A 17,505-nucleotide genomic window follows, 5' to 3' on the forward strand; every position below is an offset into this window, starting at 1 on the left:
TCTCTTGGTTGAAAAAACAAACAGACAAAAATCTCCATTTTGGTCAAATACATTCAGTTTGTCTTTATCTTGAATGCTAGTTTAGCTGAGTACAGCACTGAAGATTAATAAGTATTGTTCCTTTACTGTGTCGAGGGGTTTTTACCCTCTTGTGGCATCTATTTTGTTAATGAGAAGTGTAATTTCAAGCCTAATTTTGACCCTTTATATGTCATCTGTCCTTTGTTTCTAGTTGCTTTAAATCTTTTCCTTGACTTTGGAGTTTTATAGTTTTTTTTTGAAAAGTGTTCAGATTTGCATCTTCCATCTGAAGATGCAAATCTTTCTTCAATTATGAAAGCTGCCCAGCCATGATTTCTCCAAATACCTCCTTTCCCTGGAACTCCCCAGGGTCACATGTGGGAGCAAGTCAGGTGGCATTAGCCTTCCAGGTTCTCTGACTCAGACCCCTTCTTCTCTTTTCATCTACGGTAAATCTATTATCCAACAACTGGATTCTGAAGTTAATGATGTTCTATATTCTTCGGAAATTTTATTTAGTTCTTTTCTAAAAATGAAATATTCTATGTTTTTAGCACTTTAAAAAATTCTTTTTTTTAAAGATTTTATTTATTTGAGAGAGACAGACAGACAGAGCACAAGCAGGGGGAGGGGCAAAGGGAGAGGGAGAAGCAGACTTCCCACTGAGCAGGGAGCCCGACGTGGGGCTCCGTCCTGGGACTCCGAGATCATGACCCTAGCTGAAGGCAGACGCTTAACCGACTGAGGCACCCCAGTGCCCCCACTTTAAAAAATTCTTTTCAGATTTTTTTCTGTAATTTCTAGTTGCTAGTTCCAGAACTCATGTAATTTCTAGTTGCTAGTTCCAGAGCTCATTCCCATGCTCACTGTTCTATGTAGTCTTTCTTACATGGCTCCATCACCATGACAGTGGTAAGTTTTAGTTGGAGTTGCATTTTCTGTGGCAGTGCTATGCACCTAGCTCATGGAAGTATTAACAATTTTCCATTTGCTTTGTCTGGGCCCCAGAAGTTTCCTTTCCACTGTCTGGGAACTGTGTGTGTGTGTGTGTGTGTGTGTGTGTGTGTGTGTGTGTAATTTTTTTTGTTTTGTTTTTTATTTTAGATTTCCATTTGGGTTTCTGTTTCTCAAAGGAGATCTTTCCCATCAAGAGTTTTGTCACAGACCAAGCTCTCTTTCTCTTTCCACAAGTTTTCTTTCTGTCTCCACAAACTCAAGGAGAGACTTTCTGGTTCCCCTCCACAGGTGGGGCAGCCCTTGTAGGGCCCCAGTTCTATGCAAGAGTCTCAGCTTACCCCCTTTCTCTTGCTAAATGCCCTGTTTACATGGACTCTGGAGACATTAAAACCTCAGTCCTAGTCTTATGATCTGGTCCGTATCTGCTACTTTCTTAAGTCACATGACACCACCTCTGTGACTCTGGATTTTGTCTTTATGTCTAGCATCTGAGGATTTCCTGACATCGACTTTGCGTTGAACACCTTTTGGTGTTTTTTAGACTTTGTAGCAGTTTAAAGATCCACGTTAGTCTTGTCTACGTCCTGTGTGTGGTCTCCTTTTGACATTAAAGAACATTTTTCATGCTCAGAGGTCTTCTTGCATCAAAAATTTGATGCATTAGTACATAATTTTAATTGTATATTCAGTATCATTGAAAAAGTTTAAAATGACTTTTTTTTTCAGTTATCATAACCACACCTACATGCATTTGAAAAAAAAGTACATCCATGTTTGAAATTTGTTACATACAGTATCCACAGACAGTGTTTAATGCCTCTATAATTTGTAAGACCTCTTGCAGTAACTCACCAGCTTCCTCTAGGAAGAATAGTGGAGCTGAAGCTTTATTTTAGAAATGCCATAGTGAGTCCAAATGAAGTCATAATATATTAATAGACAATTACACTTTTTCAGATTGGTTTGTGATTCTAAGCAAGGTCTTCGGTTCCTATGATAGGAGTTGTAATAACACATATTACCAGTTTTATTTCATTTGTTAATTGAAGCAAGGATATGGAAAATGTAAGAGTAAGTTTCTAATTTGAGTTTTTAATGAAAATCATTTACCTCCTTGTGTTTCTGACCTTTCAGTATAGCATTACTACCTTATACATTTGTTATGGGGATAAAAAGTTATATATGATAGGCTGGGTAATGTTAGAATTTTATTGCTCTTGACCAAAGGTCACTGTAAGATTTAGAGATAACTTGTGAGTACTGTGTGATCTTTAAAAAGTTATAAGACATAAATTTTAAAAAGCAAGAGAAATTCTGTGAGTAAAACTAATTGATGTTTCTGGAGTTAACATCCAAGTAGTCATCAATCAGTATATTATCATGTGATTTTACGTGATGTATCTAAAATGGCCTTGTTCTGTGTCCTACTTCAAAGAGCTTTCTTTTAATTCTGTTTCTAGCATAAACTTTGAAGAAAGAGTCCCAAATTTTATAAAAGTTTGAAAACTACTTTTATAGTAATACTAAAGAAATATAAAGTGTAATATGTCATTAAAACAAGTTATCCTAAGAGCAAAATGATTTATATAACTAAAAAAAAAAAGTTTATTGCTGAATAAACAGCAAAAATGACCTTTAGAAGCGTTCTAAAGGATAGTAACCATTTGACAAATACATGCACAAAGACATATAAGGGATCTCCTCACTTTTCTTTAAATTTTGGTTTTAATCTTGAATTATTTTCAACATCTAGATTTTTGAAAAAAGAAGACCTTGTATTATTATTACCAATATATTACTTATGGACATACATTAATAGGTTTGTTTTTGATGATACTATGAAAACCAGAAACTTTTCCTTCTTAAGTTTTAAAAATAGACAATAGCAAATTAATCCCTAAATGATTTGTAGTGAAATGAGGTAAATAGAAGAAGCAAGCCATTCTGATTATCTATTAAAATACTCAAAAAATTCATGAAATGTAAATAATCACTGTAATCCTAATGGGGAAAACATAGCATTTTATTTGTAGAGTATGCAAAGTTGTAGAAAGCATCAATCTATAGAAACCTACATACCTCAACATGCTACAGGGTCAGTGTTCACCACCAGGCTCTCTGTTCATTCTGCCATGGTCCCTGATCTCAGCTCCAGAGATGGCCATTTGTCATCTGGCCATCGTTCCCTTGGCTGAGTCTGCTTCTCAAAGAGTTAGCACAGACGACAGATTTGAAAGGTCAGAATTGAAATTCAACACATGCTTGTTGAGTATTCATTCACCTGTTATGTGCCAAACACCCTTTCAGGCAATGTCAACTCCCTGAACAACAGAATTTAAGAAAGAGCAATGAATAAGTGATAAAGGCCACCTAGCAAATCAAACAGGGTGGTAAGCTGTGGTAAGAGGACCTCACTGATCTGAACTCTAGATGAAAGGAGTTGCCAGCAAGTGAGAGGTCTGGAGAGAAGGGGAGCTGTTCTTTCAAAGATACTCTCTAAGGAGCAATGGGTGAGACTGGGCTGGTCAGGGGACAAAAGGCACCAATGGCTCCAAAGAGCAATGCTGTGGAAGGGTGATATGAAGCAATGGGATCGGGGAGGCCCTGTTGAGACCTGTGTCAGGAGCAACCACAGGTCAGGACCCAAGAGTGTGGAGAATGGAAATAGGAAGGCAAAAATGGAAACAAGGAAATTAGTTAGGAGACTGTTGGAGTAATCAAGGTAAGGCAAGCTGGCGGCTTAAACGAAGCTGGCAATATGCAAAATGGTGGGAGAGGAAATGAAATCAGGATTTGCTTGGAGGTAAAATCAGTTGGATTACTTATGGGTTGAACACAGGATTTGAAGAGAGGAAGTCAAGGATGACCCCTAGTGCTGGGAGTGTGGTGTCAGGAGGCCCAGCATCAAGTGTGTCATATAATGAGAACAGAAAAGGAACAGGAGGGTTAGACAAAATGAAGGTCATTGGTGACCTGGGAAGGAGCACCTGCAGTGGCATGGTAGCGAAGTGTCTGAGGAGAGAAGGGGAGTGAGGACGCATAGACTACATAACTGTGGACAAGAGAAATTGGGCCGTAGCTGGCAGGAGCTCTTCAGAAACAAAAGTACATCAAAGAGAACTTGGATATATTATCAAAAACAAAACAAAACACATGTGAAAGCTCTGGACTGTAAAGGAATATAAGAGGGTTTCCCAAGGCCTAGGCCACATTCGTCACCCAAAACAGTATAACAATAAAAAGTGGAACCCAAGAAGGTATGCAACCAGCAAATAAAGTTATGTACAAAAAAATTCACCCTGTAGCAAGTAGAGAAATATCTATACTGTTTCGAGGAGTTTGTGACCTCAAAATATAGGGGCAAGTCCTTATTCCCTTGTTTAAGGCAACAGATCTACAATGACAGCAGATATGCCAAATAACAAATGGGTCAGAGGAAGAACTCGCAGGAAAAGACTTTCGGTAGAAAGAAACTGCTGTGGTCCGTGAGCTCAGAGTTAGAGACCTAGGGATGATCTTTTCCAGTTTCTCTCCCTGGGTCTTTCATTCCATTTTGCTGCCTCTTGATTCCTCCTCCTTTTTCTCTCCCTTCCTTTATTCTTTCTTCCATTGCTTTTCTTTCTTTTCAAAACTTTGGAGAATAAGAATCGTGTGTACTCTATATTTGTTGTTTTAAGACATGTTGTGACATGGGAGGGTAAAAAAATAAATGCAGGTTTCAGCTACTTAGGAAAGATACTGTTAGGGACATGTGGGTGGTTCAGTTGATTACGTCTCTGCCTCTGGCTCAGGTCATGATCCCAGGGTCTTGGGATGGAGCCCCATGTCGGATTCCCTGCTCAGTGGGGAGTCTGCTTCTCCCTTTCCCACTGACCCACTCCCTGCTTGTGCTCTCTCTTTCTCTCAAATAAATAAAATCTTTAAAATAAAAAAAAAAAGAGAAGATACTGTTAAAACTTAATGCCAGAGGGAGGAAGAAAGTAAAAGGGTAGAAGACACGACGGTCAAACTGGTTATGACAATGTTGGTATTTGAGTAGACGAAGGCACCCTGCATTAGTAACGATAAAGGGGATGGAGACATGAGAATAAATGTAACAGTCACCAGGAGATTATAATAATGCTGAACCTCTACATGCCTAACAACATAGCCTGAGAGGCAGTATCACATCCTGCAGCTAGATAGCTTGGGTTCAGATCTCAGCAATGCCTCTCTCTAGCTGGAGACCTTAGGCAAGTTATTGAACCTCTTAGTGCCTCAGTTTCTCCACATTGAAAATGGAGATACTCATAATACCCACCTTTTAGAGTTGTCATGAGGATGAAATGAACTAATACATATAGAATTTATAATAGCATCTGGTATCATAAACACGGCATGTTTTTACTGTTGCTATTGTGGACGTTCTCAGGATTGTTGCCCCAAACCACACAAAGAAACAAATCAATGGAATTCCAAGGTAAGAAATGGCACATCAACAGTCTTAGTAGGAGATTTTTAATTTGCTTTTCCAAGTGACCTAAAGTCATTTAAAAATGTTTGAGAAAGCAGCAATAAGATTTAAACAGGCCATCTTATCTTTCAAATCATTGCCTCCCCCCCAAAAAAAGTGGTCTACATCAAAAAAATCCTGCAAAATAGAAAGGAAAAAGTAAATGTAAAACAACAACCAGGGGCCAAATAATAAGATGACAGAAGTTAAAGTAGACATAGCGATAAATGTGAATGACTTAGTATTTTAAAAGGACAAGTCCTAGATCACATTAAAATACAAAACTAAGTAATTTGCTATTTATAGGACACACATGTGCAAGTGTGACAGTGGGATAGAAGAAAGAGAATTAGAAAAACATCAATAATATAGAAAAATATTATACAGATGACATTATTATGAAGTTAGGCTACAAGGTAAAATTGATAGCAACACTCTACCTTTTGGAGCTGAATGATGTCGCAGTATCTTTTTTAGTTGTACAAAATAGTGTTCTAAAATGTCTTCAAACACACAAAAATCCCTGAAGGCTGGCATTGGATATATATTCCATAAAATTTTACTATGAACAAAGTAAATTTTATGAATACACAAGGAATATAAACTAAAATTTATGTCCATATATACCTCCCTCTGGGATTCATTTGCCAAGCTCCAATTCCAAGAGGACATCTGAACATTCAACTCTTGACTGTTTACTTCCTTAGTTGGCTAGGCAGTCCATGAGCAGACTGAAGACAGACCTCCTTGGGGAAATGCAGGACATTTGATTCAACCTACGGTAGACAGTTGGAAATGTGGTGGGGGTGTTACCAGTTTCTCATCTGCAGGGTCAGGCAGGCGTGTGGCTAGAAACTCCACAAACCTGAGAGAGCTAGAAGGTATTAAAACCTCCTCATGTAAAAGGCAGTTTCTCTAAAGTCTTAATGGGCTCCTCACGTAATTATAAGGTGGTAATTGAATGCTGGGTGCATTCACAAGGACTTGAGGACCTGGGAAATTTGCACCTCTCACTGGAAACTCTGCATCCTTTGCTCTGTAAGTGGATTGTATCCTCAGTCTGAGTCTGTTGGCTTCTTTCCATTCATGATATCACCATCACTTCTGTCACCTTGCAGGTAGCAAGTCAGGTCATGGATATTCTAGACAGTGAAGGACCCGGGCTAGAACAGATCTCCTGCAGCTCGCAACACATTATCTCTTTTCTCAACCCCAGAGATGTTGTTTCCGTTAGCTGTTGGTGCTGGATGCTCTTAAAAAGATGAGAACAAGAAGTCCTGGGAGTGTTATTGAGGGAGAAGAGCTAGCAATAGAAAGTGATCTATCTCTGTTCCCAAATGAAGCAGCTGAGAGAGATTGGGATATTCTGAGTTTTGAGGTGATCTGAGAGCACCAACATTCTCCGTGTCATGCAGGATCCAGGGAAATTGACCCAATTCTATTTTATCCCTCACTCTCATACTTGCCAGGTCCTGAAAAGACACATTCCCCAGGAATATACTGGTGTGCCATCCCTTTTAGATTCTTGTTAGTAATTCAAACACTAACCTCTCTTCAACTGTTTTTTTTTTTTCACTCTAACGTATATCTTTTGAACATACATACGGTGGACTTTTTGAATCCTTTTCAATATTGCATTTGTGCCAAATGGTAAAATATTAACCAAAGGACCTCCAAACAAATACCAAAATGCTCCCAATGTTGATTATTTTTCTAATCTGTTAAAATATAAAGGTCAGTGATTATAACCCGTTGCTAATAGAATAAAGGCATGATGACGTACTTCAACTTGTTAGATGAGGTGCTTAATAAAATCTTCCCAAAGTCCCGAGAAACGTGCTCCTCCTGAGTTGGTGACAGCTCAGAGCTGGTCCGGCCATGCTTCGCCCCACTGCTGTCTTCACATGGCATTTCTTCTCTCTCCTTTCAGGTAGAAATTGAGAAGCTGGATTACCATCATTATCTGCCTCTGTTTTTTGATGGGCTCTGTGAAATGACATTTCCCTATGAGTTTTTTGCTCGGCAAGGAATCCACGACATGCTGGAACACGGGGGGAACAAGATTCTTCCTGTCATTCCACAGCTCATTATCCCGATAAAAAGTAAGTGAACAGGTGAAAAAGCATCATTCAGTTTGGAAGGTGCCGCTTTTTGACAACTTGCTAATTAAGCAATAAAACACAACAGACTGAGGCTATCCCCAGGTTTTGCGGGAGTTTTATAGATTGACTTACGAGGCCAGACATCCCAAATCTACCCTATCCCATTATTGATACTGCACTGAGGCTTCAGCACATAAATAAACTAAATTGCACAGGGTTTATACTATTTAAAATGCTTCCCAGTAATGACAGAAGCATTAATGTTAATTTATACACACAAAAGTATGTGTCTTTGTATTCTACGCCACCACTAACTTCCAAGTTCTTTTCAAATGATATACCTAGTTTTTAAATTACAGTATAAGCCCAGTTTTATTTAGGATCTTTTAGGTAGTAGGATTCATAATTTTAGGAAAAGTTTTCAATGGAGAAGAATTAATGTTACCAAATATTTGAATTTTTTTTTTTATCTGTGATAGGTTACTTGGGGAAACTCTAGAGTAACCCTGTCATTGACTTTATTTCTTTGTTTGTAGAATGAAATGCTTTCTCTCTATGGCCAGGTTCTTCAGGCATGAATCTCTTTGGACTAGTTGTCTGAAAGCAGCCCCCTTCCAAAGCGTTTCTGAGATTTTCATTTGCCACTGAGACAGTCTATAAAGATTCCCACACAAGCCCTGCATTGCTCTGGGTCCAGCCTCCACATCTCGCTCCACAGCTGCTGCTGGTGACCCTTATAATAGAGCCATCGTCCTGGGACAAGGCTCCAGGAGGGGATGGTGGCCTCTCCTCAGATTGGGAATGGCCAGGCCTAGGCCCTTGCCACCCACTAATCATGCCCCAGGCTCTGTGCGCACCAGAGTTATCCATCCACGCTGCTGCTGGAAAGCGGAGGGGTGGCACTGAACATCTCCTAGGCAGGGACATCCCACCTTTTCCCAGCCACAGCTGCCCTAGGCATGTGGCCTGCTTCCCCCACTGCAAGCTCTGGCTCACTCCCTAGTCCAGGATGAACCACTTCCTGGGATGATTGACCGGACACCTGCTCAATATCCTAGGATCCAGGGGAAGCCCACCCTCACTGTCTCAAAGGTGCCTTGCCATGTGCTTTGACCAAAACAGGAACTAAATAGTTCAACATAGGGTCATTTCCCACAGGCTGGATGATTTCATCTTATCTATGGTGAGCTTTTTATCGATTTGAATTAAGTATCATTAGAATTCTAGATTTTGGCCATTCTGCTGTCACTGTTTAAACTGCATCAACTCTGAAGCTTGCTCTCATGTTTCTGAGATTTTTTTTTTGTAAGAGATCTGTAACTGACCCCTCCAAATTTCCACCAAGACATAGAAGTAAAACCAAGCAAAAGGACAGGCGACCTTCTGTGAAAAGTAACATGGAAAGAGAAGTGACACTTTAAAGAGGCTTCCTCTCCCCTCATGCATCAGCTGAGTCGAAGGGCTGATCTTTGAAGTCCTTCAGGAAGGACATATAATACTGAGTGACAGTAAAATCCTTTCCAAATGTGATTTATTCTAAGAACTCACAATTTTTGAATATGTTAAATTCTAGCCGAAATGCTACATTTTCTAAAGCATGATGTACAAGTTTTATTGACAAATAAAAAGGCCCAGAACATTCTCCCCAGGAACTATCTTTACAGTACATGAGCCTTTGCCCCTGCACCCAGCACAATAGCAGCAACATCCAGAAATCTGTTCTTTTCTTTAAAAGAATCTGTTCTTGTTAGGATCACAGTTTTCTCAGGACTTTTTCACTCATACCTCCATTGAAAGCACTGAAGGGCAGAAAGAGAGTTTCTAAGTAATATTTTGATTATACTGTTTACGGTTAAAACATACCGAAGTAGAGCATTGCAGACCAAGGTGAATTGATTTTCAATTTTGTTTGATCTGTATTTTAAAGATATTTAAATGAGTTAAGAGAAGTGATGTGTTCTAAGGACAAAATTTACAGTACACACATACTAGAGGTAATTTGCTCACAAGTGAAAACATTATTAAGAACTCAGTAAACATGTTTTGTCAGGTAAAATGAACTGTATATGAATTTGATAATTCAACATTCCAAAGGCAATGAAAATTTATTTTGGTAGATATCAATGCTTTCCGTCCTGGGCTTCGGCTATTATATACTGACCCTGAATCTAACTTGGCTTGTTCTCAATCTACTTACATCACTAAAAGTCAGTTTTTCTCAGGAAGGAATACTGATTATGCAAGATCATGCACAGTTCTGGCACAGTGTAAAAAACATTACGTGCATAAACTAAATCTTTCAGGTGAATTCTGGATTGAAGCTAATTGATCCGGAAGTAGGCTGATGCACATAATTGGCATAACATGTAACAGGCGTGCGTACCTGATTTTTCAAGCTGTACTATTAGTATAATTTTGACTGTCTCCAAGGGCAAAAATTAACCTTACCATCACCAGCTAGCAGTTTTTGAATAGTTGTCCTCAAATTCTAACTAATATCTATACTAGTAAAGCAAAATACGTACATTCCCTGCAAGGATAAGGACTGGGTTGAGCTGCCTATCTACTTCTAGAATCTGGGGTTGAATTACAAGGCTGATCATTCTGATAGGAAAAAATGGACACATTCAGTGTCTCTAGGCTTTCTAATATGAAAACAGATAAGAAGACACTTTTTCTTTCTCCTTCTCTCTCTGGCTCAAGACCCCAAGTGCGGCCATTCAGTAATAACCAGAAGAGTGTGCATCTAAAACCTCATTCCATTTATGTTGCTTTATGGCACAGTTATAGTTGTTCCCCTTTCCTCCCACTTTCTGATTTCCACCTTCTTGGGTTATTCTGGGTCAAGACTTCAAAAAATACTGGTATAAAGTAGTCAGGGTTGACAATGGATCACTGATTGCTGAGAGCAAGAGCAAAACTTTGTAGGGCAAGGATGAGATGAACCCTCTCAGCCATGTGAACTATGGGATGTAGGTTTCCATTTACTCCATCTGGTTAGGAAAACATGAATGCATCAAAATCCAGCAGAGTAATACCAGAAAGAATCCTCTAGAAACTCTGCATATGAAACTCAGAAAGGGATTCCAGTAACGGCCAGAAGGATGAAAAGACACCAAGAGCGGTCACAAGCACCGGGTTTGGGAATCTCTGTCTTCAGGACCAGCCAGAGCAATCGCACTAACACCGCCACATGGGGCCATTCATACAAGGCTGCTGCACACAAGGAAGGAAACATCTTGAACAATGAGAGGAAGAGCATACCTCCGCAGCACTTAGTGCAGGAGCCAGGAGAAGCCCATAGAAACTGGTCTGACATCCTCAGGACTCAGGGAGATATGACATCTTGGGGACAGAGGCAGAAACCCACAAGAGGGGGGTGGGGGAAGCTACACACAAAGAAATAAAAGTAACCAGGGTTAAGAACTTTACCAACAGTAAATTCCAGACAACAGTGAGCATTGGAAGAGAGCCACCTTGGGTACGTTTCATTCTGTTCACATGAGTAAAAGACCTGATGTACATAACAAACTGCATGAACATTTTTGTAAAAAAAAAAAAAAAAGAAGGAGGACTCATAGGTAAATGCCTACCTGTCTCATACAAGAACTTACTGAGAATGTGCTCCAACTCTCAGGAGGTAAAGCCAAGTTAAGGACCCCGAAATGAGGATGTCATAGTGTGAAAAGCAGTTAATATTAAAAGCCACTAAATCTAGAGTTAAGTTGATGGAAAAGAGTTTCAAAACTGCATGAAATATCAAGTAATTATTTTGGAGTAATGTGTCTAAAAATCCAAGGAAATTGGATGTAAGCCTTCAAAATCATGAAAAGGATCAAAGTAGTTAAAACAGAGCCTACATATTAAAATGACAAAAACTGAGTAGGCAGGAAGGAAGTGTTAAGTGTCAAAAGCATAAATAAGGTGAAAAACATGAAGTCAAATATATTAGCTATGAAAAATAACTTTCAAATTGGTTTGTGGAAAAAAACTGAATAAAAACTCCCTGTATATAAAACTAAATAATAATTGAATAGTTTAAAAATAAATGATATATTGGGACAAATAAGAAAAAAGAAGGAAGGAATAGTTATTTTAATTGTAGAAAGGTAGAATTTAATGTAAAAAAGTTTCACATGTTTAGAGGATCAATTTATATCGATAAAAATATTCTAGGTAAAGATGTAATTGGTATGAGCCTTGGTTCTTAGAAAAAACATAGCATCATGTTTAAAACAACAAACAGCTACTTAAATTAGTGTCTTTTTGCCTGTGGAAGAAGAGTAAACCTCTTGACCCTGAAAAGTATGATGCTGGTCCTTCCTCCACTGCCTGACCTTCAACTCCAAGATCTACAATCTTTACCAATCCAAGTAGACAGCCTGCCTCTAAAGCACCATGTCCCAAACTTCAGTGTGCGTATGAAGCACCTGCAAGTACGTATGAAGCACCTGCAAGTACGTATGAAGCACATGCAAGTGCGTATGAATCACCTGGTGAATGCAGGTCCCACATAGTAGCTGTGAGATGGGTCTGGGGACTGGATTTCTAACAAGCCCCCCTCTTGATGCTGCTGCTGCTGCTGGGTCAAGGCCAAGCTGACCAGGGCCAGGATGACACTTGACACCCCATAGCCTCCCACAAGATGCTGGGAATGAGAACAAGGTAGGGAATGAGCTGGTAGAACCAGATGAATGATCATCTTCTAGCTTACAATTATGGTATCAAGAGATGTTGCTTCTTTCATGCTGTGAATAATTAGAAAAATATAATGTTAAGCTTTTAGGCCTTAAAAGTAACCATTAGTGGGTTAAAATAGATGGTTATTGTATGAANNAGTAGGGAAAGAATGAAAAATTAAGTTAAGGCAATAACTTATAAAAAAAAGCCAAGGTAGAATGTAAAAAATAAAAGAAAAAAAAAAACAACCATAAGATGCAAAAGGACTCCCAAATAATTTGTTGTGGTTACAGATAAAAGGGAGAAATGATCATTAATCACAAGAAAAAAGTCTTGATTTGAGAACTACTTTGAGAGGTTGTTCCCACTGTCTGATTGTTCCCAACCTTATGGTTTTGGTGGAGACTGCCAGTTACCAAGTAATGATCAAAATTTAGCTCTCACAACAAAAGCAAAAATAAACCAGTGGAACTATATCAAACTAAAAAGCTTCTGCACAGCAGAGGAAATGATAAATAAAATGAAAAAGCAACCTACTGAATGAGAGAAAATATTTGCAAATCATGTATCTGATAAGGGGTTAATACCCAAAATATATAAAGAACTCATACAACTCAATAACAAAAAACAGATCCAATTTAAAAAATGAGCAGAGGATTTGAATAGATATTTTTCCAAAGAAGACACACAGATGGCCAATAGGCACATGAAAAGATGCTTGACATCACTGTCAGGAAAATGCAAATCGAAACCACAGTGAGATATCGCCTCATACCTGTCAGGATGGCTGTTATCAAAAACATAAGAAATAACTTGTTGGCAAAGATGTAGAGAGAAGGGAGCCCTTGTGCACCGTTAGTGGGAGTGCAAACTGGTGCAGCCACTCTGGAAAATGGTATAGCGTTTCCTCAAAAAATGTAAAAAAGAACTAACATAATCTAGCAATTACACTTCTGGGTATTTATCTGAAGAAGAGAAAAACACTAATTCAAAAAGATATGTGCACCCCCAAGTTCACTGCGACATTATTTATAATGGCCAGATATGGAAATAACCAAGGTGTCCATGGATGAATGAATGAATAAAGAAATCGTGTGTGTGTGTGTGTGTGTGTGTGTGTGTGTGTGTGTGTGTGTATACACATATATATAATGGAATATTATTCAGCCATAAAAAATGAGGAAATCTTACCATTTTTGACAACATGGATGAACCTCAAGGGCATTGCACTAAGTGAAATAAGTCAGGGAAATACGAACACCATATGATCTCATATGTGGAATCTCAAGAAACTAAAACAAAACAAAACAAAAAAGTTCATAGATAACAAAGAAGAGATTGGTGGTTCCCAGAGGTTGGGTGTTGGGAGTGGGAGAAATGGGTGAAGGTCAAAAGGTACATACCTCCAGTTATAAAATAAATACATAAAATAAATATGAATATACAAAGTAAATATATAAAAATATTAAAATAAGTCATGGGGTTGTAATGTACATCATGTTGACTATAGTTAATAATACCGTGATATTTAAAAATTGCTGAGAGTAGATATTCAAAGCATTCATCACAAGAAAAACTTTTTTTGTAACTATATGTGGTGAAAGGTGTTAACTAGGCTTATTGCAGTAATCACTTTGTAATTTATACTAATCACAAAATCATTACATTGTATACCTGAAGCTAATACAATGTTATATGTCACTTACATCTCAACTTTTAAAAATTTAGCTCTCGGGGCGCCTGGGTGGCACAGCGGTTAAGCGTCTGCCTTCGGCTCAGGGCGTGATCCTGGCGTTATGGGATCGAGCCCCACATCAGGCTCTTCAGCTATGAGCCTGCTTCTTCCTCTCCCACTCCTCCTGCTTGCGTTCCCTCTCTCGCTGGCTGTCTCTATCTCTGTCAAATAAATAAATAAAATCTTTAAAAAAAAAAAAAAAAAAATTTAGCTCTCTTTCACAAACTTATCTTCTTCCCCCCTCCATCCTTACAATATAGTTATATCACAATTTTGGTCAGATTAATAATTAGTTGTTACACTATTGTGATCACATCAGTCCTATTCACTACAAATCACACATCTACTATGATTACATTTCTTTCCTTAGACAACTTGTTTTGCTTAGCATTGATAATTGTCTCTCATTTAGTTTGCTTGATTTGTATATACTTACTTTTTTTTAAAATACTTTAAGATCTAGCAAATGAATGTTACTTTCCAAATGTTCAGAACATCAATTTTCTTTCTTTTTCTGGAGTTTTGGGTCCTTCCACTCTCTTTCTGCTCCAGTCTGGTCCCAGTGACCTAACACCATTGTTATTCCTCTCTCAGGTTTACTGTCTTTTTCCTTAGCTGTTTGTCTTGTTTTCCTCATCATTTTTATAGTGCACATTTTCCAGTAGTTTCCTGTAAGTACATGAAAAGTTTAGTTTTAATCATTGCTTGTCTGGAAATCCTTCCATCATACTTATTAGTTTGGCTATGTTGAAAATAACATTCATTTGGAATTTTGAGGTCTTGTCTCCATTGTCTCCCAAGTTTTTACCTTGCTTTGAACATCTTGATGCTATTCGTGTTTTTGGTTATTTGCCTTTGGCCTGTTTCCCCCAATCTCTGAAAGCTTTCTGGATATTCTCTTTATTTCTGGTGATGTGAAATTTTATGTTGATATGCTTTGATGCGGCTGTATGTTCCTTCATTGTACTGGGAAATTTCAATTTAGGGACATATATCTTTCAACACTAGAGGCCATTCATGTATTCCTCCTGTAATAATGTTCTCCCTCTATTTTATTTCTGTCTGTAATTCCTGCATATGTATATAAATTATATATATAAGATTATTATATATAAATATATTATGCATAAATTATATATATAAAATTACTTTGTGGGTTGATTCTCTAATTCTGTCTATAATTCCTGCATATATAGAAATAAATTATATATATTATTATAGTTAAATTTTAAATTATATAAATTATATATATAAATTTGTGGGTTGATTCTCCAATTTCTTTATATTTTTGCTCAGATTTCCTGATTCGGCTTAGTTCTACTTCCTGGGAAATTTCTTTAAGATCATCTTCCAGAATTTTCACTGAATATTTTGTTAGTTACTGTAACTTACTTTTATTCTAATTATTGCTTCTTAATAGTGTTTTGTTCTCTTCTTTATGAATCCATTATGTTCATTCTCCTCTCTCTATATATATATGTTTATTATAGGTTTGCAGGATCTGGTATTTGTTTGGTTAGAGATTTTTGGCTTCTTACCTTATTCTTTATTCATTCTGTAACAATGAACTTTCTCTTTACTGGCTCTTAAAACTCTTAATCCTACATGCAGATCAACAGGACAGTATACTGGCTAAGAGCATAAACTATGGAATCAGACCAGCCAGCTTCGAATCTGGCGGTACCATTTAGTAGCCATTGGACCCAGGGCAAGTTGCTTTACTCCATGTGACACCGTTGCTTAATCTATAAAATGAGAATAATAATATTATTATTAATATTATATGACATGCCAACTCATTGTATGAAGCTAGCATAGCCTTGATAGCAACAATTTCATTATAGGACATTACAAGAAGGAATCTTCTAGGACAATCTCATCCATGAACATCGATGAAAAATTTCTAAACAAAATTGTTAGAGAACTGAATCCATCAATATATAAAAAGTACAGTATCTCATGGCAAAGTTGGTTTTATTATAGGAACATAAGAGTGGCTTAACAATAGAAATATCAGTTAATGCAATTTACGTTAGTGTATTAAAGGGTTATTAAAAATTACATGATCATTTCAAATGATGGCAAAATGCATTTGATAAAAACCAATACCTATTTGTGGTTTTTTTTTTTAAATATTATCTATTTATTTGAGAGAGAGTGAGAGGGAGGGAGAGCACAGAGGGTGAGTGCAAGGGAGAAGCAGACTCCCCCACTGAGCAGAGAGTCCAACATGGGACCCTGGGATCATGACCTGAGCCGAAGGCAGACGCTTAACCGACTGAGCCACCCAGTAGCCCCCCATTTGTGTTTTTAAAACAAACTAAGAATAGAAGAAAATTCTCCTTAATATGACAAAGGGAATTTTATCAATCACAACAGGCTAGGTTATGTTGAAATAACAACCAATCTCCAAAATCAAAAAGCTTAAAACAGTAAGTGGCTTAGAATGAAGGTCTGTTTCTTGTATGTGCTAAGTGCCTATTGCAGGTTGTCAGGGGGGATCTTGTTCACAGCAATCGCTTAGGGGCCCAGCCTGATGGATGTCACTGCTGACAGCACCGGAGGAAACAAGAGGTCCAAAGGATCTCTTTCTGGTAACAAAGTGCTCCATCCTGGAAGTAACGTATTTCATTTATATTCATTACTCATTTGCCAGATCTAGTCCAGAGCCCATCCAACCTCAGCAGGCCAGAAAATGCAGTCATACCGTGGACATTATGAATAAGATATTTTAAAGTCTATATACTCTTGAAGAGTATTTATTCTGACAGCTAACCTGTTCAACATAAATTTCAAACTTTGTCTCCCTGTGATGGACAGCAACCAAAGTTCTTCCCTCTCCCAGCTTTGGCTCAACATCTGGGCCTGCTGGGATCTCTCCCATGTATATAACCCTTAAGAATTAGCTAAAGCCAGGTTTTCATGCACATTCTTACTATACCTGCTGTTTAGGTCTCTTTCTTCCATAATTACCCCCACACATACCGGCTAACTTTCTACCTGCTGTGCTGTCCCAAAAGTCTCACCTCTTAACATCTCAAGCCAGTATTCCTGCTATTATCTTATGCCCCGGGCCACACACGTTAGCTCTTGGAGGCATGAAGCTTTCAATCCTCAAATCTTAACTGATACGCCTCCCTCTTTCAAGGACAGACTCTCCTCTACTTTCAGCCTACTTTAAATTCTTTGGTATGACCTTCAAGGATTCCTTGTAAATATCTGGCTGCAAATTGTTTTTGACCTTATCTCTTATTACAATTGACCCTTGGACAATGCGGAGTTTAGAGGCGCCAGCCCCCCCGCCCCCCCGCATAGTTGAAAATCTGTTTATAACTTTTGACTCCCTCAAAACTTAACTATTAATAGTCTTCTGTTGACTGGAAGACTTATTGATAGCATAAACACACAATTAACACATATTTTGTATGTTGTAAGGATATATACTATATTATAATAAAGCAAGCTAGGGGAAAATATTAAGAAAATCATAAGGAAGAGAAAATATATTTATAGTACTA

General features: G+C 38.0%; 1 protein-coding gene across 1 annotated transcript in view; it reads left to right on the forward strand.

Moving 5' to 3' along the window:
• The window catches only part of PACRG (parkin coregulated), a 518,965-nt gene that overhangs the window by 291,974 nt on the left and 209,486 nt on the right, over window positions 1–17,505 (forward strand). The window contains exon 3 of the mRNA XM_008688477.2: window positions 7,401–7,572. Within this exon, the coding sequence (XP_008686699.1) occupies window positions 7,401–7,572 (172 nt within the window). The remainder of the gene's footprint in view (window positions 1–7,400; window positions 7,573–17,505) is intronic.

Source organism: Ursus maritimus, unplaced genomic scaffold, assembly GCF_017311325.1.
Source record: "Ursus maritimus isolate PB19 unplaced genomic scaffold, ASM1731132v1 scaffold_13, whole genome shotgun sequence".
NCBI classification, from domain to species: Eukaryota; Metazoa; Chordata; class Mammalia; order Carnivora; family Ursidae; genus Ursus; species Ursus maritimus.